The following is a 20,282-nucleotide window of genomic DNA, read 5'->3' on the forward strand; positions in this document are numbered from 1 at the left end:
TCAGCAGCAGCAGGGATGGACACCGCGCTGCCGAGTCCTCTCGAACCATCCCATCACGCTGCGATCGCCAACTTTGGACTCGAGGAAACATCACCATCGCGCGCTTTCAGACAGGCACGCTGCGCAGGTCATGTCTTCAAGCTTTGCAAAGTCCAAACTAAAAGCGAGTAGGGATGCCATCCAAGCCAAACGATGGAGCGAAGCGCTAGAATCGGCGTGAGTGGGCCCCTCTGGTCGATTTCCCTGATGGTGCACAGTGCTTAGCGTTGAAGTGCATCTTGGCAGCGACGCGGTGTTGGAGCACGAGGTCGACAATTACAATGCGTGAGCTTTGGCAGAAGAGGCGATCTGGCCGGGTCGTGCTCTCGACTAATTACCGCCCTGCACCTGCTCCAGTCTGGTCTTCAAGGGCCTCGCTCTTCTGAATCTGGAACGATACGATGAATCGGAGCATGCGTATCGGGCTGCTGCTCGAGCCCAGCCAGACTCCCCTTTGGCCTGGCAAGGTCTGGAAAAGTTCTTTCAGCAGCGCAAGAATGCTGCAGGCATACAGGAATGTCTCGAAGAGGAGATGCGCGTATTCAGCCAAGCGTGAGTCCACACATCCGGCAAAGAGCTGCACCATGCTTACGTGCCAGGCTCGTCGAATCTGAGCAGAGGAGATGCAGGCAAGCTGGCAGAGGCGATCCAGCGACTAGTAGCACTCCAAAGGGAGGAAGGATCCTCGGCCCAAGTGGCTGCAGCGCTCGAGCTCTATCTCGAGACATCGCCTCATCACGCGCTCTTGGCCACGCTTCCCCAGCCCGATCAGAGCAGCCCTACAGCAACGAGCACGTACGAGGCGCAGCTGGCCATGCACCAAAAGTCTTTGGACGTGCTGTTAGAGGTGATCAGCTTGACGGAAGCGGTTGAAGAAGCTGCAGTGGGCAGGGAAGTTGAAAAGAGAAGGACAAGGCTGGACTCTGCTGGAAAGACTAGAGCGGCGCTGCGAGATGAGGTCGGAGCGGAGGTGTGGGCAAACAGCAAGGTTAGCAGGGAGCAGTCCTGCGCAAAGCATGCAGTCTGCTCAAAGTGACTCTCCGTCTGCCGCAGCTGCCCGCCTTCTTTGAGCTGGTCCTTGCGCACGCCTCTGCGCCCGATGAAATCCGTCGCCAAGCAGAGCTAAAGCTGCTACAACATCGTTACAAATTGCTGCTCAGCTTGCCTAATCCCCGTAGCAGGCCTGACGCACCTACGGGTACCGCAGCAACGGATGGCAAGGCCAAGGCGCTCGATGCGCAAAAGTCGGAGCGAAAAGACGAAGCTCGAGAGCAGGTGCTGCAACTTGCGCATGGCATGGTCGCTATTGGTGTGGCGGAGGAGCTCGCGTGGGAGATCGACTTGGAGTGGGCCGATTATGCCAGACTCGGTGGGTTTGTGCCGTGGTAGGGGCACTCGCATCGCTCGTCTGACGCTCTACACACCTCCTTAGAAGACTTGCCGCGCGACCATCTCCGAGCATTCATCGAAAAATTCCCCAGAGCAAGCCGAACACTTGCGTTTCGCGGCTTATTGACGGCACTGCAGGACGAGCAGTACCTCGAAGATGAAGCGGACATTGCGAAACGCAACGATGTCGAGCAAGCTACACCTGATCTGCTAGCTCTTGCAATCGTAAGTCGCCTGGCGTGGGCTGTCTTCAGGGTGCCTCTAAACTTGCTCCTCCCCGCTCAGCATGCTCTCGAGGACGCACCCCAATCCATCCTTGTGCACCGCATTGCTTCGACAATGTACTTGCTTGATCGCGACTATCTCTCCGCCTCGGACGTCTGCTCTGCCGGTCTGGCCTTGGTCAGCAAGCTAGAAGCTGCTGCTGCGCTCGACCTGTCGAGCATACGGCGCTCTTTGGAATCGACGCTCGCGGCTGCTCTGTCGCGTCTTCACCCTCCTCAACATCATGCGCGAGCGCTGCGTCTCTTGGACGGGGTGCTTGCTGGAGATGCAGAAAACGCAGACGCGATGATAGCCAAGGCATTCATCGACGAGACCGCTTTACGATGGGATGACGCCAAGGAGCTTTATGGTCAGGTGGAAGCAATAGCTCGCAAAGCGCCCGAGGTATCACCCCTGTCCTTCTCCTCTCATCCAGGCATCGAAGCCAAAGGCGGGATGGCTTGGTGCGATGTCCGTGCTGGTCGCTTCAACGATGGCAGACAGGCCTTGGATGGACTGCTGAACACCATAGACGGGGACGACGGCTCTCTACAACTCTCGTCGGAAGAAAGGGCACAGGCTTGGTGGCGGCTAGGGTACTGTCTGTGGCAGATGGGCGGTGAGTGGCTGTTTCGCTGCAAGACATGTGTCGACCGATCAAGTCTAATGTGCCGCCCACCTCGCAGGCGAGCAAAAGACGGACCCAGAGAACGCCTTTACATGCTTCGTCACTGCTCTCAAGCGTTCGCCCGGATACGCTCCGGCCTTTACTTCGCTTGGCTTCTACTATGAAGAGGTCGCGAGTGATGCTGGTCGCGCTGCCAAATGCTTTCAAAAAGCCTTTGAGCTCGACGCTCGTGAAGACGTTGCAGCCAGGCAGCTGGCAGTCGGCTTTGCCAATGACAGAGAGTGGGACCTGGTCGATGTGGTGGCACGTCGCGTGGTCGAAGGGGAAGGCGGCAGCGATGCGTTGGGTGGAGCAATGGCTTCCCTCAGGAAGCACATTAGTCGCAATGCCTGGGCATGGAAAGCTGTAGGCTCCGTCGAGCTTCAACGGAGACACTTTGACAAGGCCATCGAGGCTTTGCATGTTGCACTCCGTACCCAACCAGCCGATGCCTCAGCTTGGCAACGACTTGGAGAAGCCTACGCAGGCTCTGAGCGATACTCTGCTGCTCTCAAGGCATTTCACAAGGCGCAAGAGTTATCACCAGACGAGTGGGCGGTGCGCTATAGTATCGCAGAGGTTCACCGTGACGTGGGAGAAATGTACGAGGCATTGGCCATCTTCAACGACATTTCAAAGCATCACCCGGAAGAAATTGGCGTAACAATAGCTGCAGCCGAGACCAGCCTGCTTTTGGCCAAACAACAGATGGCTGGTGGATACGTGCTTCGAGCTCAGCAGTCATTGCAGGATGCTTTAGCGCACTGCCTCATCGCTTTGTCTGACGAGCCACGTCTGCGATCGGGCTGGAGCATCGCAGCGGATTCCGTATTGGAGCTCTCCAGGGTGGCAAGCGATGGCCGCATACGAGAGTCGCAAGTTTCGCAGCTCCTGTCCTTGCTAGAGATCTGCAACGACGAGCCGGTCGACGCGGGCCTGCCCAGCGTCTCAGTGTGCCAACGTCATGAAGTCAGGAGCGGGAGCGCGAACCCGCAATTTTGTGCAAAAGCAAGCGTCTTCTTGCACAAGCTCAGAGTGGTGTCCGCTGCGCCAGATGAGCAAGCCGACGCGTGGTCGAGCCTGGCTGTCGCTCTTCAACACCTAGATCTTAGAGCGCACGTCGATGGAGCTAATGAGCAGGCTACGGCGTGCATCAAACAAGCCTTGAGACTGCAGCCAGAATCAAGTCGCTTCTGGATGATACTCGGGAACCTCTCGTTCTTGTCCGACGTGACGGTAGCCCAGCATAGCTTCCTCCGGGCAATCGAGGCAGCACCACAGGTACGCAAAGACCATGCCTTGCCCTCCTTCAGTACGTGATTACTCACCTGCCCCTCTTCCTTGTCTCGGTCAGGATGCGCTGCCTTGGTGCTACTTGGGGCTCCTCTACCTCCAGCACGATGATGTAGAGCTCGCCAACCAGGCTCTGATAAAAGCACAGACTCTGGACCCGGATCTCCCTCAAGCATGGGCAGGTCAAGCATACATTGCGCTCAGGCACGGTGATGAGGCAGCCTCCCGAGTCTTGTTCGCCCACGCCGTAAACCTTTCGGAGTCATCATGCGTGAGCAAGGCACGAGACTCAAAGTCCTAGTAGCGCTTAAACTCACAAACGTCTCGCATTCGGAGCAGCTCGAGGCGGACTACGGATTCGCGTCTGGGGTGTACAAGCTGCTTTGCTCTGCCACTCCTCCACCAAAGACGCAGCTGCATGCTCCCGCCTTTTCCCTCTCGGTTCTTCTTGCCTTTAGCCCACACGATAGCACCGCCCTGCACCTGTCTGCGCTCTTTTGCGAACAACTTGGCGAATTTGAGTTGGCGATCGAGCGCATCACTAGGGCGGCTTCTCTTCTGGAGAGCGATTACGAGGCAGACGAGAAGCCTCTCACAGCTACAAAGTACGCCATAGCCCAAGCCAACCTTGGACGCATTCGATTGGCAATCGGAGATGCTGACGGCGCTGTGGATGCTCTCGAAGCAGCCTTGGGCTTGTTCGATGTGGGAGCAGACGACGCCGCTTCAGGTGAGATGATGGACGGCAAGAAGCGGATAGCGGTCCGCGTTGCGGCGCATCTTGGATTGGCGCTGGCTCATCATCTCTTGGAAGACGATGAGGTGGAAGCGGCTCTTCAAAGTGCTCTCGAGGAGATAAGCAGCCTCGACGATGAGGATTTCAAGTCAAGATTACGCGCGCAAATCTCTATAGAAAGAGTTCGCTTGCTGCCTGCGCGCAGCGAAAGCTACGAAAGCGCCACCGCCGAGCTTCTTGACTGGTGAGTAGGCGGTCGTTTGGCTGCAAAGAAATCGCTGCTCCTTGGTCACTCGAAGCTTACACCTCTTGGACCTCCCCGCAGCGTCACTTCCATGCCCAACGATTTGAACGTGCTGAGCACGCTCGCCGCGATTGGTGTGGCAGATGAAGATCATGGACTCATCGATGCTGCGACGAGCGAGATTGCCTCCATGGACTCCTCGACGAGAAGCGAAGACATTGATCTGCTGCTCGCCCTCATTGACTTTGGTCACGGACAGGTGAGTGGGCGTGGCGTCTGCCTGCACGCGCGTGCCTTACGTTCCACTGCTCGATCCTTGCAGGAGAGAACAGACACTGCATTGTCGCGATTGCGCAACGTAGCGGATCAGACGCCATCTTCGGTTGAAGCGCACCTCACGTACGCAGAAGCTCTGCTGCGAGCTGCGACGTCGACAAACTCGAAACGTCGCGCCGAAGAGGCTTACGCTGCAGCTCAAAAGGCATTTGGGGTCGTCAACTCGACCGAGGGTGGTGAAGAAAACTATGCGCGATCAATGCGCCTTTTGGCTCTCGCTGCTTCATTCAGCAACGCTGATGCACCCGTTGTCAACCCTGCCGAAGAAGCAGGGACCGCTTCCGAGTCGCAGCCACAAGCAGCGGCGCCTCCTGACCTTGGTCAACGCGCTCTTCATGCGGCGCCTTGGGATTGCAAAAATTGGCGCACTGCAGCGTTTGTCAGGGCGAAGGAGTCGAAGGAATAGCTGACCCGTGCCAAGTCTAATTTATCGACTGGATGCATTGCCCATACGCCGATCAATTTGTAAGCTTGCTCGTGCTCGACGCATCGTATGTAATTGGCATTTTGTGGCGTTGCGCACAGTCTCGCATACAAGTGTTTGACAAAGAGCACACCTCGTCTGGTTTAGACGCTCGCCTAGACTGACGAGCAAGGACGCTCATCGCTGCATCGACTCGATGTCCGAGCTGTCCTCGCGAGAACCCATTTGAGCTTCAGCGCGTTCCACGACCATGTCCTGCAACCAGCCAGGCGACTGTGTCTGAGCGTGCCACGTAACATCGAAATCCTCCCTCTTGTTCGTCTGCTCGGGAATCTTTTCGCCAAAAGCGCTCGCAGCTTTCACTCGACTTGAGTTGCGCCTGGCTGGAATGGAAGCTGCTGCGCGGGCCCTCGCTTGTGCTGTGCGACCTGGGACGTATCGTGCGCTTGGAGTATCTGGACTACCTGCTTCCAAAGCGGATGTTGCCATCTCTTCCGACGGTGCAGATGCTTCCACCTCCGATTGGAGCCCATTTTGCGTCTGATTCTCACCAGATGATGCGATGGTGTCGCCGCTCGATTGAACTTCGACTGCTTTGCTCGGCCCGTCATCCAATTGTTCGTCCTTCTTGGCATCCACCTGCATTTGATTATCCTCCGTCTCTTGTACCGCCGATGACACGGCTTCCGATGTTTTGTCAGTAGATGGAGCTGACGTTGTAGAAGTAGGCGGCATCAGGGATGCGAGGTCGATTTGCATTTCGCCGCCATCATCATCGTCATCTGCCCCGGCTTCGGCCATCGCAGCTTCCATGAGCGCTTGAGCCTGTTCGAGCGTCAAGGCCGCCGGCACAAAAGCAGGGGCCACTTCTACGTCCACATCCGAATTGCCATCTTCATCAAGAGCTTCAACAGCAGCTTGGGTCAACTTCGAGCCCGATGCACGCGAAGCGAACGATCGACGTGTTCCCTTCGTGCGTGACACTTCATCCGCATCGCCTTCATGCCCACGCTTGTCGGGACCCAGAATCAGCTTGACTCTTCTCGGTCGCTTGTTGGCAGCTTCGAGCTCCGACAAAGACGGACCTGTGCGATTTGCTTGTTGGCGCTGTTGGTAAGCCAACAAGGAATGAGGTGGCTCGATGAAACGTCCACTAGCGCCCCTGATACCCCTGTTCGAGCCAGACGCCTTTCGCTCCTCTGACGTCGATGTGCTCGGAACTTCTCGTCGCGCGGTGCGCGGACTGCGCTTTGGAGGCTCGGGTGATGCCGTCGACGCGCTCTTCGCCGAGCGTACAAGTTGCTTTGACGCAGCAGCAACTTTTTTCGGTGTGGAAGCCAAAGGTGCAGCCTTGCCCGCACCGGTGAGGGCGCTCTTTGGAGCGAATCGACCACCAGATGTGCGCGCGTGAATGTTAAAGTGATTCTTGACCGCATATACTGCGGGTTTCTTGAGACTTGGAAGACTGGCTCGATTCTGACGCACAGCCGAGACGGACCTTGCAAGAGCTTGCGATGTGCGCGCTCTTGATGCAGCTGTGCTCGTCTCTGGCGCGCTTTTGCGACGGGAGAGACTGATCGTTGGCCTTGTTGCAGCGCTCGCTGCAGACGGCAACCGTTTCAGCGTCGACTTGATGACTCGAGCTGAAGATGTCGCAGTCGAGCTGCTCGCTACATCGGTAGGGGGAAGAGGTGGCAAGCCAGCAGCTTCGCGTGCTGCAGCTTCACGCCTCTCCCTCGCCTTTCTCTGTCGAGCAGCTGTGGCAGCAGCAGTCCTGGCCTTGTTCTTGGCGTACTGAACGGCTGCAGCAGTGGCCGCTGCCGAGCGTGAGTCGGTGCTCTCGTCGTCCTCGGCCGCGCTGGCCGAAGCTTCTTCGGTAGCCGGTCGTTTGTTGCTGCGCTTCTCCATGGGTGTTGCGGTAGGTGCAATTGGCGGAGTCGCTCTGGCAGCGGTGGTTACGAGCTCCGGCAGCAGTGCATCGTATCGCGCAAGAGTCTCCAATGCTTCGCCTAGAAGCTCAGCACGAAGGTGCTCGAGCTTGGAGGAAGTATCGGCTGCAGAGGATGACCCCTCAGAAAGCCCGACATTCGCAGACGTCTTGACGGTTGATCCTTCCCCTGGAGGTGTTGGAGCGCGCGATTCGGTGTGCCTTTCCCTAGCATGGAGGATCGGCATGAGAAGTCTGGCATCGGCCGATTTGAGCTGATCGATGCGCTCCTTGAGTTTCTGACGGTCGCGTATCAGCGCCTCTTTTTCCAGACGCCTTTGGCGCTTCTCCAACTTGTCTCCTCGACGATGCCGACGCTCGTAAGCCGCATCCGACATGTCTTCCTGTCGAGCGGAGATCGCAAAAGCGCAATTCGATCGTCAGGCTCCCCGTTGCTCTTCCCGGCGCCTCGCATGGCCGCGCACTCACCTCGCTTCTCAAGGCTCTCGTCTTTCCCAGCATAGCACCTTCGTCCCACGGTTTGAACTCTGGCGTCTCGATCAATTCCCTCGCTCGGCAGCTTCGAGCCACATTGGGATCCGAAAAGAAGCTAAAATCCTCTCCACTTGCGTTCAAGAAGCGATGCTCGTAGGCCGACGAGACGGAGCTGCTGCTCAAAATGATCGGCAGGTTGGGCAACAAGAAGCCTTGATCTGTGCAAAGTGCAAGGGCGCTGGGTGTGTGAATCCCTGCACCAAGCGCTGCTCCTGCTCACATGGAAGGCGTGCCCTCTGACGACGATCCCTCCTTCGATGAATTCAGGCGCTCACTCACCGAGCTTTGTAGGAGTTCCAATTCCAAGCTCGTCTTCCTTGCTGCCACCTGCCAAGATGCTAGAGACCCGAAGCAGACGAGCCGGCAACACCCTCCTCGACCGTCGAGCTTCCGAGCCCATCGTCTCTTCCGCTTGCGGAGTACCGCGCCTACCACCACTTCTCGCATTGGCTGGCGACGGAGCAGCGCTGCTTGAGTGCGTGACTTGAGAGATGGAAGCGTCGTCCAAGTCCATCGTCGTGCCACCTAGACTTGAGGTGGAGTTGGAAGCTGAGAGGGTGACGGTCTGTCCTGCCGCTGCATCGCGTCCCGCTTCGGTCACCTTGGAGTGAGAGCTGTGCGCCGCGGGCATTGAAGCGGAGACGCCGTCAAGAGGTACGAGCGGCGAAGGTCTCCTTTCCAAGATGTCTGCTGTGCCGAGCTTCTGGATGGAGGATGCTGCTAGAGGAGATGATTTGCGCTGCTGCATGATGACCGGAGTTGCTAGGTTGCTCTGCGGCACCGTCGAGGCGTGCTGATGATGGTGTGAAGTGATAGAAGTATTACCGTTGGTCAAATCAGTGTCACCGTCGATTGGTCCCACGGCTGGCAATTGATTTGTAGCGGCGGATGCAAGTGTGGTGCTGGACGCGGCGGGTGATGCGCCGTTGCTCGAGCTCATCATGAGTTCACCGCGACGACCCCAAACGCTGCTGGACTTTTTGCTGTCGAGCAAGAGCAGTGGTGATGGACGGGAAGCTGAAGGAAGTCGAATGATCGAATGCAATTTGACCGTGACCGTGGCCGTGGGAATGTGCGAGATGTGCGAGTGCAATGATAGCACTGTACCGCGTAGGCAAAGATTCCGGGCGAAGACACGGGGGCGCGGTCAAAATCGCGACTCAGCGTACCTGTCAGCGTGGCAGTGTGAGAGCGGTGCTCAGAGTGACACACCTGTGTCGGAGTGAATGTGCAACAAGAAAGTGTTGTCATCAGACGAGGCTTCTTGAATACGCTTGACGCTCAAGAATCACGAATGCTGATCGGATTGGTCTGACAGGGCAAAGCGTGCACGAGACGGCGCTCTGCGGAAGTGAAGCTGTTCGCGCCTGCTGAACGTCTGCTCGTCTGTCTCATCTGCGCGTCGCTTGCAAAATCACGAGTTCGCATTTACGTTCAATTTAAGATGCGCCGATGCGCGTGTGCTCACAGACGCAGCTAGCTTGCCATACTGTAGCCCTTTCATCAACAATCACAAATCACGAATGTGAATGGTGAATGGAGCTTTGATTCCGAAGATGCACAGCCCCAGCACACATCCGTGACTCGGCATCACATACCAGGCAGCGTCGACGTACGGCACCATCCATCCTCTCACCTCGACGCAGCTCGACGAATCAGAAAGGATGGGCAAACATGCATGCTGGTCATGAGCCGACGAGAACGCAAGCCATGCAAGAGACTGCAAGCCCATCCGGTGGCTTCGTGGCGAACCTGCCTCCCACAGAGGGTTGGCAACAAGAGGGTTATCACACTGATTCACCGGGTCCGGACCGCTCCATTACACTCGAGCCTCAGACGTCCCGTGCCAGCCGAAAGGTCGCCAGCCCACTCGCATGCGACGCCGCAGACATCCTTGAACACCTTTGGAAGTGTTTTGCATCCCCTCTAAGCATGCTCAGGCAGCACACCGTCTTGCTCAAATTTTCGTGCGCATAAAAATGAACATACAAGCATACATGCGCCTCAAATGTCCACGTTTGGTTCCCAACTGACTCCACACCCGCATCCAGCGCCTTTTGCTTGAGGATTGTCTCGAATGACAAACTGAGATCCGATCAATTCCGTTGCGTAGTCGATGGTCGATCCTTTGAGCAACCTTAAGCTCACCGAGTCGATCAGCAAAGAGGCTCGAGGGTATGTGATGGATGTGAAGCAGCTGAGGGGAGCCCACGAATGCGAGTCATGAGCATCGTCCGCCCTACACCCGTCTGAATGGGGTTCCTTGACCACTCACAAGTCATCCTCTTCTGCGCCCTCGTCGACCACGTTCATGGCATACTGATAGCCATGACAGCCACCAGGCATGACCTCGACCCGAAGAGCGATTCCGTCTTTGCCTTCTCTTTCTGCTACCGCATCCAGCCTCGCAGCTCCAGTCTCTGTCAAGAGTACCTTTGGATCGCCACCCTCCAAGACCTTTGGCTCTTCGGGGCTTGACGGCCGTCTCGTTATCCGCGTCAGGTCGGGCGGGGCGTGAGATTCATTTGGCACTGCTGGAGCTGGAGATGGCACGGACCGCTGCTCGGAGGTGACGTTTTGTCTAATTGAGCGAGCGTGGAAGAGTAGACGGGCCGATTGGCTTGGTGATGGCTCGCCCCTCTGTCGTCCACCTGGTCGCAGCACGGTATGCGGTAATGTGAGTATTGGCAAAGCTCTACTCAAGGAGCTCGAGAGCGCCTGTTGCGAGATTCGCAGCACCACGCGTGAGCTGCTAGCAAGAGCCATGTCTGCAGTCGCTCAACTCCACGCCACCCCTGTCAGCCAAAATTTGGCTCTTATTATAGTGGTGCTACTGTCTGTGGCGTGAGCGTGCGTTCAGTCGCAGTGATTGAGCGCACCTCTCCCGGCGATGACGAATGGCGTGGCGAGATGGTTTCGTTGGTAAGTCAGAGCTGAGGAGCGTAGTGAGCTAGTCTCTTGTGTAAGAGTACGATACGGTATGCGGGTAGTAGAGAGGTGAGAAGTCGGGGAGGCGTTGTCGAGGTCGAGTCGAGACAACACACCGACAAATCACAAATAACGTGCGGCCCGGGGTCGGACATAACCGATAGGGCGCCGGTCACGTGCGTCAGCAGAGAGCGGCATGATGACCCTTGACTGCCGGGCTTGAATTCAAGATTGCAGCACCTCCACGCGCGACTGATGCCGACTTGCGCGCTGAAATGGGCTGCATGCACGCTGACTGCGATGGATGATGAGCACATCCCCTCACTCGCGGGTGGTGCGCGCCTTACTCGTGACTGAGGGCATGCACGCTGCGATCCCGAATCCGATCTTGACCAAACGCGTCGAACAGCATGTCGAGTGATCGACTCAGGCACAACGTGTCCGAGCCTCTCTCACCTTCATCTCATCTTCGTCATTAGCAACGAGGGCAGCGATCCTCATCATTGGCGAGCGCTCATCAAGCTCTCAGCTTTGGCAATTGCACTGCCTCATCTGCGTTCGCTTGCGGGGCGCGCGTCACATCGAGTCACGCGTCAAGCCCTTTGCGACAAGCTCCGCTGATTCCCTTCTCATCCCATCGGTTCCTTGTACCACACTCGCACGTCTTGCGCCACGACAGCGGTGCATGGACTCCGAGAGCGCTGCAGCTTCACCATACTTCTGATGAGCGTAACGAGCCGAACGATGAGCACGCCACGAGGAGGAGCTGGTGGAAATGGCGCGCATCCCGGCAAGAATGTCAGCGGTGGACAACACACGCACGGAGGACGCAAAGGGCAGAACATTGACCATGTGAGCTGCTCCGTGTATCTCGACACGGTGGTGGGAGGTCTATCCCCGCCGTCTTGGATATGATGTCGCGGCTACAATGCGAGCGGGCGCGCCGTGCGCCATCACAGCTGCTGATCATCTCATCCTTGCGAAATGCACAGCTTCTCGGCTTCACCATGCCTCCTCGAGCACGCCCGCCTCCGCCAGTCGCTGCGAAGAAGAGACGTGGCGGCCACTTTACGCCCTTCAACAAGGAACGTAAGTCCTTGCTAGTGCCAGTCAGGCTCTAGTTGCAGCGCCAGCCGTTCACAACATTGTCGACTCCTCCTTTTCTCTACAGGCTACGTGAATGCGCAGTATCGTTTCCTGCTCAAGCCCACCGGCGATTACACCGCATTTTACGCGGACCCAGACGTGTTCCTTCACTGGCCGGACATTCTCAGCGTGTTGATCCCGACTTCCTCTGCGCTTTCCAACTCCGCGGCCCCTTCTTCTGCAACGAATGCACACGCCCCTCACCTCGAGACACACGAGGGCGCATCGTGCCCAATATGCCTCTCGCCGCCGACCGCACCACGTATGACCAAGTGTGGTCATGTATTTTGCTACCCCTGCATACTCCACTACCTCTCCACACCGGATGGGGAGGGGACAGCCACAGCATCTACGTCTTACTCTTCGTCGCCTTCTAGACCGGGCGCGGCGCCATACAGACCGCCTGGGTCTGCCCCAGCATCTCGTGCTGCCTCGTACAGCACCCAAGCAAGTACGCAGAGCACCAGATCCCCTCCCAAATGGAAGAGATGCCCCATCTGCTGGGATGCCGTGTATGCAAAAGATGTCAAGGCCGTGGAATTTTGGGACACACGAGCTGAAGCATTGGAAGCGGACGAAACGACAAACTGTGCCCCAGGTCCCTCGGACGGCTTACTGATGCGATTGATCGAAAGGCCGCATCTGACAACGCTAGCTCTGCCCATCTCAGCGACTTGGCCAGGATCCAGCGAGCCTCTAATAGCGCAGCGAGCTGCCCCTTGGCACTTCTTGCCTGACGTCAGGCGATTCTCAAAGCTGATGATCTCGACGCCCGAGCACGTAGAAGGGCATCTGCGGCGAGACGCTTCCGAGCTCGCAGCCGAACATCGGTTGTTGGAATCGCTGGGAGGAAGCAGCGAACCTTCGTTGCAGTTCGTCGATCTGGCGCTTGCAAAAGTCCACGAGCAAATGGATCGGGCACGTCGAGAGCTCGACCTTCCGCATGTCCGCAAAGCGATCGAAAAAGCGCTTGCCGACTTGGCCGACGTGCAGGAAACGGAAAGTGCACGAATACTAGGCGAAGCCTCCAGATGGCAGGACCGTCAACGAAGCCGTGTCAAGCCGCAGGCTGTCGTTGACGACGTCGAGACTCCACCGCAGGCACCAGACGCGCAGCCCAAGGGTGGCGAAGGTGCAGCGGAGCCAAGTGAAGGAGCAGCAGAGTGGCTGGCTCTTCAGTCTCACGTGCCAGCCGGTGGTGCGACGACAGTCCAAGGACTCAAGGTGGATAGCTCCGAAACCACCACCTCGCCAACATCTACCAAATCAGCTGCCCCGCGATCCAGGCGTAATATTAACCCACCTGCCCCATCTTCGTCTTCCTACCTCTTCTACCAGGCCGCCACAGGCCAGCACATCTACTTGCAACCCTTGGACGTCAAGGTACTGTTGGCCGAGTACGGTAGCTATGCAGCCTTTCCACGACAGCTGAAGCTCAAAATTGAGGGCGCTGATGAGGGAAGCATGAACGACGAGCTCCGCAGGAGGTGCAAATACCTGAGCCATCTTCCCATGGGCACCGATGTCGTGTTCTCCGAGGTTGACTGGGACTTTATGGCCAGTCAAAGCATGCAGCAGCAGGCCTCTTGGGAGGGCAATGTCGCTGGCGCAGGGGCAGCTTCATCACGGTCTGCCCACCAGCCGGTCGTTAGTCGGTCAACTCTGAAGCCCTTTGAACAAGGCATGAAAATTCGGAGAAATAGGAGAAGAGATCGCGAACGCAAGGATGACAGAGCTCGTACTAGAGCGGAAGAAGCAGAGGCAGCTTCTCGACCTGGCGGAGCGAACTTTGCAGCCAGACGGCAAGCAGCCATAGATAGCATTGCCCATGATCCCGAGCTTGCGGCGGCTGCGGCAGCTGGATTCGTGGGCGGGAGCAGCTATGGAAGCAGCCCGGGGGTAGGCGGTCTGGCCAGCAGTAGCTCAGCCGCTGAGGACACCGACGCCTCGCCATCGTTCAGAGAATCAGCTCTGTGGGGTGCAGATCGCGACTTTCCTATGCATCCCGGTGAGCCCGAAGAGGACTTCCCGGTGGCTCCCAGTACTCGGTCGCGTGCTGCGGCTGGACCACTCGAGCGATCTGCATCAAACACTGCAGGCCCAAAGACAGTTTGGGGCACTCGGGCCGCCCAAAGCCCGTTCGCAGCAGCGCTGCACGCCTCTTCGAGACTACCACAGGAAGGTCACGATTACGACGACAGCGGAATCGATTGGGATTGGCTAGATTTGGAGGAAGATTACATTGTAGGAGGCAGAAACGCTCCTCAAATGCGTGGCAGCAGAGGTCTGAACAAGCAGCCGAAGGGAGGCAACGCGTCCCCGGCCACACCAAGGAACGGATCCTCTGGTGCCCGAACGCCCGCTGCGGAGACACCTGGGCGGCCTTTCGTCCAGGCCGACAACAACGCTGAGCGCATGCCGACCTCTGTCGGCCGGCAAGGCCAGCCCTTGGACTCCCCTCAAGGTCAAGAATCAGAAATTGTTCCAACGCCCTCGAGCAGAAGAGCGAAGCCCAAGAAGAAGAAGCTGGTCCTGACTGCTGGCGGTCGAGGCGCAGCTTAGCCGAGCCGCACCTCGACGTCCAAATAAGACTCTAACCGTCTCCTCCTCCTTCTCCGCGACCCATGATACTTGCCTTTCTATATGCATGCTCGTACATCGTTTTTGCGTCTGTAACATAGATGACTGCCATTCGTTTCAGGCTTTGCCCAGTTGAAGTCCCCCTCAGCATGCTGATTGTGTGATTGCGACTCACGTCGATCTGGCCGCTGCAATAGGGCCGACGGTGTCGTGACCAAGAAGGTGTGTTGGCGTGCTGATGCAGTCGCGAGTGCATGCAGCTTATTGCAAAGAGCGGTAACAGCGCCTGCAGCGGCTGCGTCCAGGTGCGAAAGGTGCAGCGAAACGAGCTCAAATCTTGACCGGCTGAAAGCAAAGAGGCGCCGCGGGCAGCAGCAGCGAGCAGACGCGAGCTGCGCCCATCAATGCTCGGGCTGTTTAGCGTGCGCGCGAGTGGAGCGCAGCTCAGGAACGAGGGTGCTGTGTATAGGTACCGGTACCGCACCGCACCGCACCGCACCGCACCGGGTGCATTGTTGCAGGGTCTCAGCCCGTCGGAGCTGATATGCGTGCCTACAAGTCGAGAGTTAAGAGTCACAGTGTGAGTGGAGAGTGACCCGATCCGTGCCCTTCATACTCACTCACGAATGCTCCATGGACGAGTGCGAAAGACACCGAGGTCGTGTGGTCCGCGCCTCCCAAAGTGCATGGACGAGGTGCATAATGGGGCCATGCATTCGTGATTTCCTTGGGACGATCGATGATATGCACGCACCGCGGGTTCGTGCACCGGTACATCAACACACCTGTCGCCTAGAGCTGTGGGGCCGTACAGCAGCGTCGTGTAGCTCTTTGCCTATCAGTCGTGAGTATCCCGCGGCTGCGCCCATCCCACCGCATGCAAAGCTTGTTTCGCGCAGTCGTCAGTTGACAAGTCCTGATCGCGGTCCGCCCGGGATCCCCCTTCAAAGCCATTCAAGTCATTTAGCCGCACTCTTCGAAACGATCTCAACCGTGAACGTAGCGCCCTCTCCAGCGCACCTTGCGGCTCGCCTCCACGCACGAGTGCCCAGTCTCGAAAGGTTCTCAAATCACCTTGGCCAACAGAGCAGGCGCGTGCTAGTCGACTCTGCTCCCTCAACACGCTCGACATTCCACTAGCTGCGTCGTTTCCGCTGCCTGACCACAGAATCTGAGACAAGGTCCGACACATCAGACGGGTCTCGCTTGCGAGCACCAGCTAGCATACAATGACGGACGCAATCGAACGACAGATCTTGGAAGGCGTGCCTCTCGAATCAGCTCTGGCGTCTGGCAGCCGGACACCTCCTCGAACGCCCTCTCCCAGCACTTCGGATGAGCTGGGATCCGATCTCGACGACGATCAGAGGCAGCGCAGACGGACAGACGTTGATGGAGCCATACAGAGCCGTTCGGACGTACCCATCGACAGACCCGGCGCAAACACGGGACCCAAAGGTGTCAGAGCTGATGCTCGAGCTGCTGAAGGCGCGGCGAGAAAGGCACGGGACGGCGCGGCTCGGGAGAGGAGCGCGCGCATAGAAAGCGGCGCCTTGAACAGCCAGCTGACGTCGCACGAAGAGGACGCGCTGAGACGCCAAGAAGCGGCAATTGGGGGCAAGGAGACCACTGCGACGAGCGGCGCAAGGGAAACGGAAGCGCAGGAGCTGGAGAACCTACGAGCAGCGCGTATAGCCGAGCTTCGCCGAGCCCAAAAGGTGGCCGATGAGAGACGAAAGAGACGCTTAGCGGGAGAAGACGAGGATGTGGAAGCTTTGGCAGAGAATCTGGCGGAGCTGCAGAGCGACGCAACAGGCCCCGCACTGGTCGTCCCCCAATCGGGACTTGGCGGACTGCCACGCAAACCTGCTTCTCGACGCACAGGCTTCTTCGGACATTTGAGAGAGGTGGATCAGGATGGATATGCGGACGCAATCGATCGAGAAAGTCCCACGACCAGCGTCGTGGTGCATTTGTACGAAAAGGTGAGTGCATTGCTTGGAGGTGATGGCAAGAGTGATCGATTGGTTATTTGCGATCCCTGAACCGTTGCACGAAGCACCACGGTATGACTTGCAATGACCGAATGGCCTGACCTTGACAACGCATCTCTACATTCTAGGGAGTCCCTGCTTGCGCTATCCTCACCGCATCTCTAGCTTCTCTGGCACGGCTACATCCACACACAAAGTTCTTGCAGGCATGCGCCTCGGCTATCGGATTCGGCAGTGGTAGGACAGACTCGGCTCAGGAGGAGGACGAAGATGAAGAAGATTTTGCTGAAAGAATCGGCAACGCCATCGATTTGTCGCCCACACTATTGATCTATCGAGCGGGTGCGGTCGTTGCAAACTTGGTCCGCCTAGATCTAGACAGCGATTGGAATGGAGGAGAAGAAAAGGCTGTGAGGGATATTCTGCTCAAGTGAGTAACTGCATGTAAAGCAAAGTGCGATTCGAGACATGAGCTGAGCGTGCCGATCTTTCGCTGCCTTGCTACAGACATGCCGCAATCTCCGCCTAGGGTTCGCACACGCATGTCAAGTGAGGTGCTGCTCCAGCAGCATCACCGCGGCGGCTTGGTCTGAACACATTGAGCGTCATCCTTCGGCGATAGCGGCTGCCATTGCGACTTCGCAACGCCAAGCCGTCCACGGCTGGATATTCCTACTTGTGCACTCGCGGTCACCATACCTCGGCTTGTCGATGCCGCTCCTGAGTGCTCTCCGCGGGTCCCTCGGCCCCGCAGACATGAAAGATCCACCCCCTGTCATAGACAAAGCGCTCAACCAAGCTCGCAATGATGATCGATGTTGTGGACATTCTGGATCTCTTGCAAAGCATGAGAGATTGAGAAGCCACGTGATTGTTCAACCTAGCTGCGCCGCTGCTCAGCATCAGCGCGAGTGGAGGCCCCTTGGCGCAGGGGTGGCTGAGTCACGGGCGGCAGTACACTGCGACACCGCGCGGCCACTTGACCAGTGTTCAACAACATCGCGGGCGGTACCCAATCGTGAATGCATGCGCATGCAGCAGCGCGTTCCACCCTCGCGTGTCAACTGTGGTTCCTGCTCTGCGGGCACCTCATCAGTCACATCTCTGTTTGCTGCGTCGGCACGGCCCCACTCGTAAACCTGCGGTCCTCGTCATCGCTGATAAGACCCTTGTTCCGCTTCTCCGCAACGCCCTTGCACCACCCTCACCACCACAAGGCGAACACCACCTCTCGAATTTTTCTCACGATGCGCTCATCTTACCTTTCGCTCACCTCGGCAGCGGTCGTATGCGCCGCTGCCTTGGCTCGCCAAGTCTCTGGCGGTGTAACGCCACCTCTGGACTCTCTGCGTGGTCCTGCGGAAGAGCTGCAAGTGGACGCCATGGGTGGAATGCACTGGGCGAGCGAGAAGCTGGAGCAGGCCAAGCAGGCAGTTGGCGCTTCTCCCAAACCTTTGAGCAGACCCACCTTCGAGGACCTGAACGTGTCTGAGCTCGAGGAGCAAGCTCGTCCGGTGACGGAATGGCTCAAGGAGCAGCTCATCGAGGCCCAAAGCTCAACCGAGCAAGGCGCCGAGATGCTGTTTGACGAGATCCATCAGCAAATCGAGCACGCTAAGCACAAGGTAGAGAATGCGTTCAAGAACGCCAAGCACGACGCTCAAGGCTGGATCAGCAAAGGGCTCGTCAGCGTTCAAGGAACTCGATACGAGCGATTGGTTCACCACCAATTCCCTAGATACTCGCTCCGCATCAGTCAGACGCCCTTGGACCACTGCGATCCCGACGTCAAATCTTTTGCGGGTTATCTCGACATTGATGCGGACAAGCATCTTTGGTTCGCCTTTTTCGAATCGCGCAGCAACCCCGCAAAGGACCCCGTCACGCTTTGGCTGAACGGTGGACCTGTGAGTGTCATCGCTGACTGAATCGATCGGCCGCGCAGATTGCTGACGCTTTGCGCACTACATCTGTACCCCTTTCCTCCCTCTCAAAGGGATGCTCTTCCTCGACTGGCTGGCTGATGGAGGGTGTAGGCCCTTGTACCATCGACAAGAATGGCACTGACACCAAGGTGAGCATTATACATGCGCTCCCTACAACCCTCTGTATATATGCGCCATCGCAGTACTAACGACAGACGCTGCTCGACCTTCTGCAGTACAACAAGCACTCGTGGACCTCAAAGTCCAGCGTATTTTTCTTGGATCAGCCTGTCAATGTCGGCTTCTCGTACAGCGAAGGTGGAGGAGTGAACAGCACTCCGCAAGCTGCCGACGATGTATATGCTTTCCTGTCCCTATTCTTCGCTCGCTACCCTCAGTACTCCAAGCAGCCCTTTAGCATCGCTGCAGAGAGCTACGGTGGACGCTACGCTCCCCTGTATGCCGCCAAGATCAATGAGGAGAACAAGAAGCTGGCTCGCAGCAGATTCGCCAACCCTGACACCATCGCTACCAAGGTCATCAATCTCGAAAGCATTCTGCTCGGCAACGGTCTTACTGAGCCTCAAACGCAGTTTGAGACCGTTCCAGAGTACGCTTGCAAGGGCGAATAGTGAGTCGTAGCTATCATTAATGCCTTTCAGCGCCCCCCCTCTGACCCCCGGTGCGTTCATCAGCGCCATCTTCAAAGGCAATTCCGAGGTGTGCGATAAGCTCGAGTCTAAAGCCAAGACGTGCTCATCTCTGATCGGCTCATGCTACAAGAGCAATTCGCGCCTGGCTTGCCTTCCCGCCGCTTTGTACTGCTGGTCTGGCCTCTACGGCGATATGCAGAATGCGGGTGTGAACCCGTACGACGTCAGAAAGAAGTGCGACAGAAGCGAGGACAAGGACGGCCCTCTTTGCTATCGTGACGAAAGCTACGTGCAGGCGTTCATGAACCTCGACTCTACGAAGAAGGCATTTAGCGTTCCCCAGGACATCAAGTTTGAGGCTTGCAACATGGAGGTCAACCAGGCATTCATGTTCCAGGTGAGGACATGTTGCGCATGGCTCTTGACGGGCTCCTGCTCACCAAGTCTTTCGTGCCTTTTAGGGAGATGGCATGCACAACTCTGCTGCGGTTATCCCTGGACTGATCGAGGACGGCGTTCGCGTTCTCGTGTGAGCATCGAACTTCTCTGCGACTCTTTCGCTCCGAGGCTGACCCACTTCTATGTCCACTTTTTGCGCCAGCTACGCTGGTGTGGCAGACTACATGTGCAACTACATTGGAAACGTCGGTCATAGCGCTTGGGGCCTCAAGCTCGACACTCCCTTCAAGGACGAGCTGAACGCCGCCAAGAAGCAAGAGTGGAAGGTTGACGGCAAGGTTGCTGGTGCTGTTCGTCAAGCAGGCAAGGGTGCCGGAACCTTTACCCTGGTCGAGGTCAAGGGAGCCGGTCACATGGTCCCCTACGACCAGCCTCTTGCAGCTCAGGTGCTCTTCGAGAAGTGGCTCGCCAACGAGTCTCTGATCTGAAGCACCCTCTGACGGCCATCACGATGCACTCCTGGGATCTTTATCCTCATCTCGAGAAGACATCGATACATTGTGCCGCTTCACGACTGACCATTGATCTCAATGCACCCTGGCTTCCCGCATTCGCGTTGCAGACGGTGGTCCGCAAGATTGTCATGTCCTACCAATGACTGCTCGAAATACACGCGTTCGTAGAGAAACGATTTGTGTTCTCCCGAGCTCGGCCGCACCTTTGTGGCCTGATTCGCGCTCGTGGCGGTGCTGAGCAGTGAAAGCCGAAACGCGAATGAGCACT

The 20,282-nt window shown here is 57.4% G+C and overlaps 6 protein-coding genes across 6 annotated transcripts; 4 read left to right on the forward strand and 2 right to left on the reverse strand.

Annotated features, from left to right (window-relative positions):
- Positions 1-51: 51 nt before the first annotated feature.
- On the forward strand, positions 52-5,695 carry IE81DRAFT_326109 (TPR-like protein). The gene is made up of 12 exons (XM_025514727.1): positions 52-216; positions 286-324; positions 397-591; positions 658-1,027; positions 1,093-1,408; positions 1,472-1,653; positions 1,714-2,311; positions 2,379-3,640; positions 3,714-3,923; positions 3,992-4,632; positions 4,714-4,891; positions 4,955-5,695. Exons 1-12 carry the CDS (start codon positions 131-133, stop codon positions 5,372-5,374), a joined length of 4,497 nt encoding a protein of 1,498 aa, XP_025367008.1. The 5' UTR covers positions 52-130; the 3' UTR covers positions 5,375-5,695.
- Positions 5,116-9,191, reverse strand: IE81DRAFT_368748 (hypothetical protein). Its single transcript, XM_025517174.1, has 3 exons — positions 8,154-9,191; positions 7,809-8,032; positions 5,116-7,723 (listed from the first exon to the last, which is right to left on the reverse strand). The coding sequence occupies exons 1-3, from the start codon at positions 8,815-8,817 to the stop codon at positions 5,570-5,572; spliced, it is 3,042 nt and encodes a 1,013-aa protein (XP_025367009.1). The 5' UTR covers positions 8,818-9,191; the 3' UTR covers positions 5,116-5,569.
- Positions 9,192-9,821: 630 nt separating this feature from the next.
- Positions 9,822-10,907, reverse strand: IE81DRAFT_326112 (hypothetical protein). Its single transcript, XM_025514728.1, has 2 exons — positions 10,150-10,907; positions 9,822-10,071 (listed from the first exon to the last, which is right to left on the reverse strand). Exons 1-2 carry the CDS (start codon positions 10,638-10,640, stop codon positions 9,879-9,881), a joined length of 684 nt encoding a protein of 227 aa, XP_025367010.1. The 5' UTR covers positions 10,641-10,907; the 3' UTR covers positions 9,822-9,878.
- A 297-nt stretch (positions 10,908-11,204) lies between these two features.
- On the forward strand, positions 11,205-14,670 carry IE81DRAFT_326113 (hypothetical protein). The gene is made up of 3 exons (XM_025514729.1): positions 11,205-11,654; positions 11,795-11,891; positions 11,974-14,670. Exons 1-3 carry the CDS (start codon positions 11,547-11,549, stop codon positions 14,508-14,510), a joined length of 2,742 nt encoding a protein of 913 aa, XP_025367011.1. The 5' UTR covers positions 11,205-11,546; the 3' UTR covers positions 14,511-14,670.
- Positions 14,671-15,626: 956 nt separating this feature from the next.
- On the forward strand, positions 15,627-17,089 carry IE81DRAFT_256260 (hypothetical protein). Its single transcript, XM_025511353.1, has 3 exons — positions 15,627-16,513; positions 16,651-16,952; positions 17,030-17,089. The coding sequence occupies exons 1-3, from the start codon at positions 15,758-15,760 to the stop codon at positions 17,049-17,051; spliced, it is 1,080 nt and encodes a 359-aa protein (XP_025367012.1). The 5' UTR covers positions 15,627-15,757; the 3' UTR covers positions 17,052-17,089.
- Positions 17,090-17,590: 501 nt separating this feature from the next.
- On the forward strand, positions 17,591-20,279 carry IE81DRAFT_326116 (alpha/beta-hydrolase). Its single transcript, XM_025514730.1, has 6 exons — positions 17,591-18,429; positions 18,519-18,596; positions 18,684-19,078; positions 19,143-19,497; positions 19,562-19,629; positions 19,702-20,279. Exons 1-6 carry the CDS (start codon positions 17,770-17,772, stop codon positions 19,985-19,987), a joined length of 1,842 nt encoding a protein of 613 aa, XP_025367013.1. The 5' UTR covers positions 17,591-17,769; the 3' UTR covers positions 19,988-20,279.
- The last annotated feature ends 3 nt before the right edge of the window (positions 20,280-20,282 follow it).

Source organism: Ceraceosorus guamensis, assembly GCF_003144195.1.
Source record: "Ceraceosorus guamensis strain MCA 4658 unplaced genomic scaffold IE81scaffold_91, whole genome shotgun sequence".
NCBI classification, from domain to species: domain Eukaryota; kingdom Fungi; phylum Basidiomycota; class Exobasidiomycetes; order Ceraceosorales; family Ceraceosoraceae; genus Ceraceosorus; species Ceraceosorus guamensis.

Excerpts from the sequence above, each read along its gene's own strand:
- IE81DRAFT_368748 (XM_025517174.1), bottom strand. The coding sequence starts at position 8,817 with ATGATGAGCTCGAGCAACGGCGCATCACCCGCCGCGTCCAGCACCACA. Across the intron at positions 8,033-8,153 it reads TGGAACTCCTACAAAGCTCG|ATCAAGGCTTCTTGTTGCCC; the intron begins GTGAGTGAGCGC and ends CACTTTGCACAG. Across the intron at positions 7,724-7,808 it reads CGAGAGCCTTGAGAAGCGAG|GAAGACATGTCGGATGCGGC; the intron begins GTGAGTGCGCGG and ends TCCGCTCGACAG.
- IE81DRAFT_256260 (XM_025511353.1), top strand. The coding sequence starts at position 15,758 with ATGACGGACGCAATCGAACGACAGATCTTGGAAGGCGTGCCTCTCGAA. Across the intron at positions 16,514-16,650 it reads TGGTGCATTTGTACGAAAAG|GGAGTCCCTGCTTGCGCTAT; the intron begins GTGAGTGCATTG and ends TCTACATTCTAG. Across the intron at positions 16,953-17,029 it reads GTGAGGGATATTCTGCTCAA|ACATGCCGCAATCTCCGCCT; the intron begins GTGAGTAACTGC and ends GCCTTGCTACAG.
- IE81DRAFT_326109 (XM_025514727.1), top strand. The coding sequence starts at position 131 with ATGTCTTCAAGCTTTGCAAAGTCCAAACTAAAAGCGAGTAGGGATGCC. Across the intron at positions 325-396 it reads GAGGTCGACAATTACAATGC|TCTGGTCTTCAAGGGCCTCG; the intron begins GTGAGCTTTGGC and ends CACCTGCTCCAG. Across the intron at positions 4,892-4,954 it reads TTGACTTTGGTCACGGACAG|GAGAGAACAGACACTGCATT; the intron begins GTGAGTGGGCGT and ends CGATCCTTGCAG.
- IE81DRAFT_326113 (XM_025514729.1), top strand. The coding sequence starts at position 11,547 with ATGAGCACGCCACGAGGAGGAGCTGGTGGAAATGGCGCGCATCCCGGC. Across the intron at positions 11,655-11,794 it reads AAGGGCAGAACATTGACCAT|CTTCTCGGCTTCACCATGCC; the intron begins GTGAGCTGCTCC and ends CGAAATGCACAG. Across the intron at positions 11,892-11,973 it reads TACGCCCTTCAACAAGGAAC|GCTACGTGAATGCGCAGTAT; the intron begins GTAAGTCCTTGC and ends TTTTCTCTACAG.
- IE81DRAFT_326116 (XM_025514730.1), top strand. The coding sequence starts at position 17,770 with ATGCGCTCATCTTACCTTTCGCTCACCTCGGCAGCGGTCGTATGCGCC. Across the intron at positions 19,079-19,142 it reads TACGCTTGCAAGGGCGAATA|CGCCATCTTCAAAGGCAATT; the intron begins GTGAGTCGTAGC and ends TGCGTTCATCAG. Across the intron at positions 19,498-19,561 it reads ACCAGGCATTCATGTTCCAG|GGAGATGGCATGCACAACTC; the intron begins GTGAGGACATGT and ends CGTGCCTTTTAG.
- IE81DRAFT_326112 (XM_025514728.1), bottom strand. The coding sequence starts at position 10,640 with ATGGCTCTTGCTAGCAGCTCACGCGTGGTGCTGCGAATCTCGCAACAG. Across the intron at positions 10,072-10,149 it reads GGCGCAGAAGAGGATGACTT|CTGCTTCACATCCATCACAT; the intron begins GTGAGTGGTCAA and ends GGCTCCCCTCAG.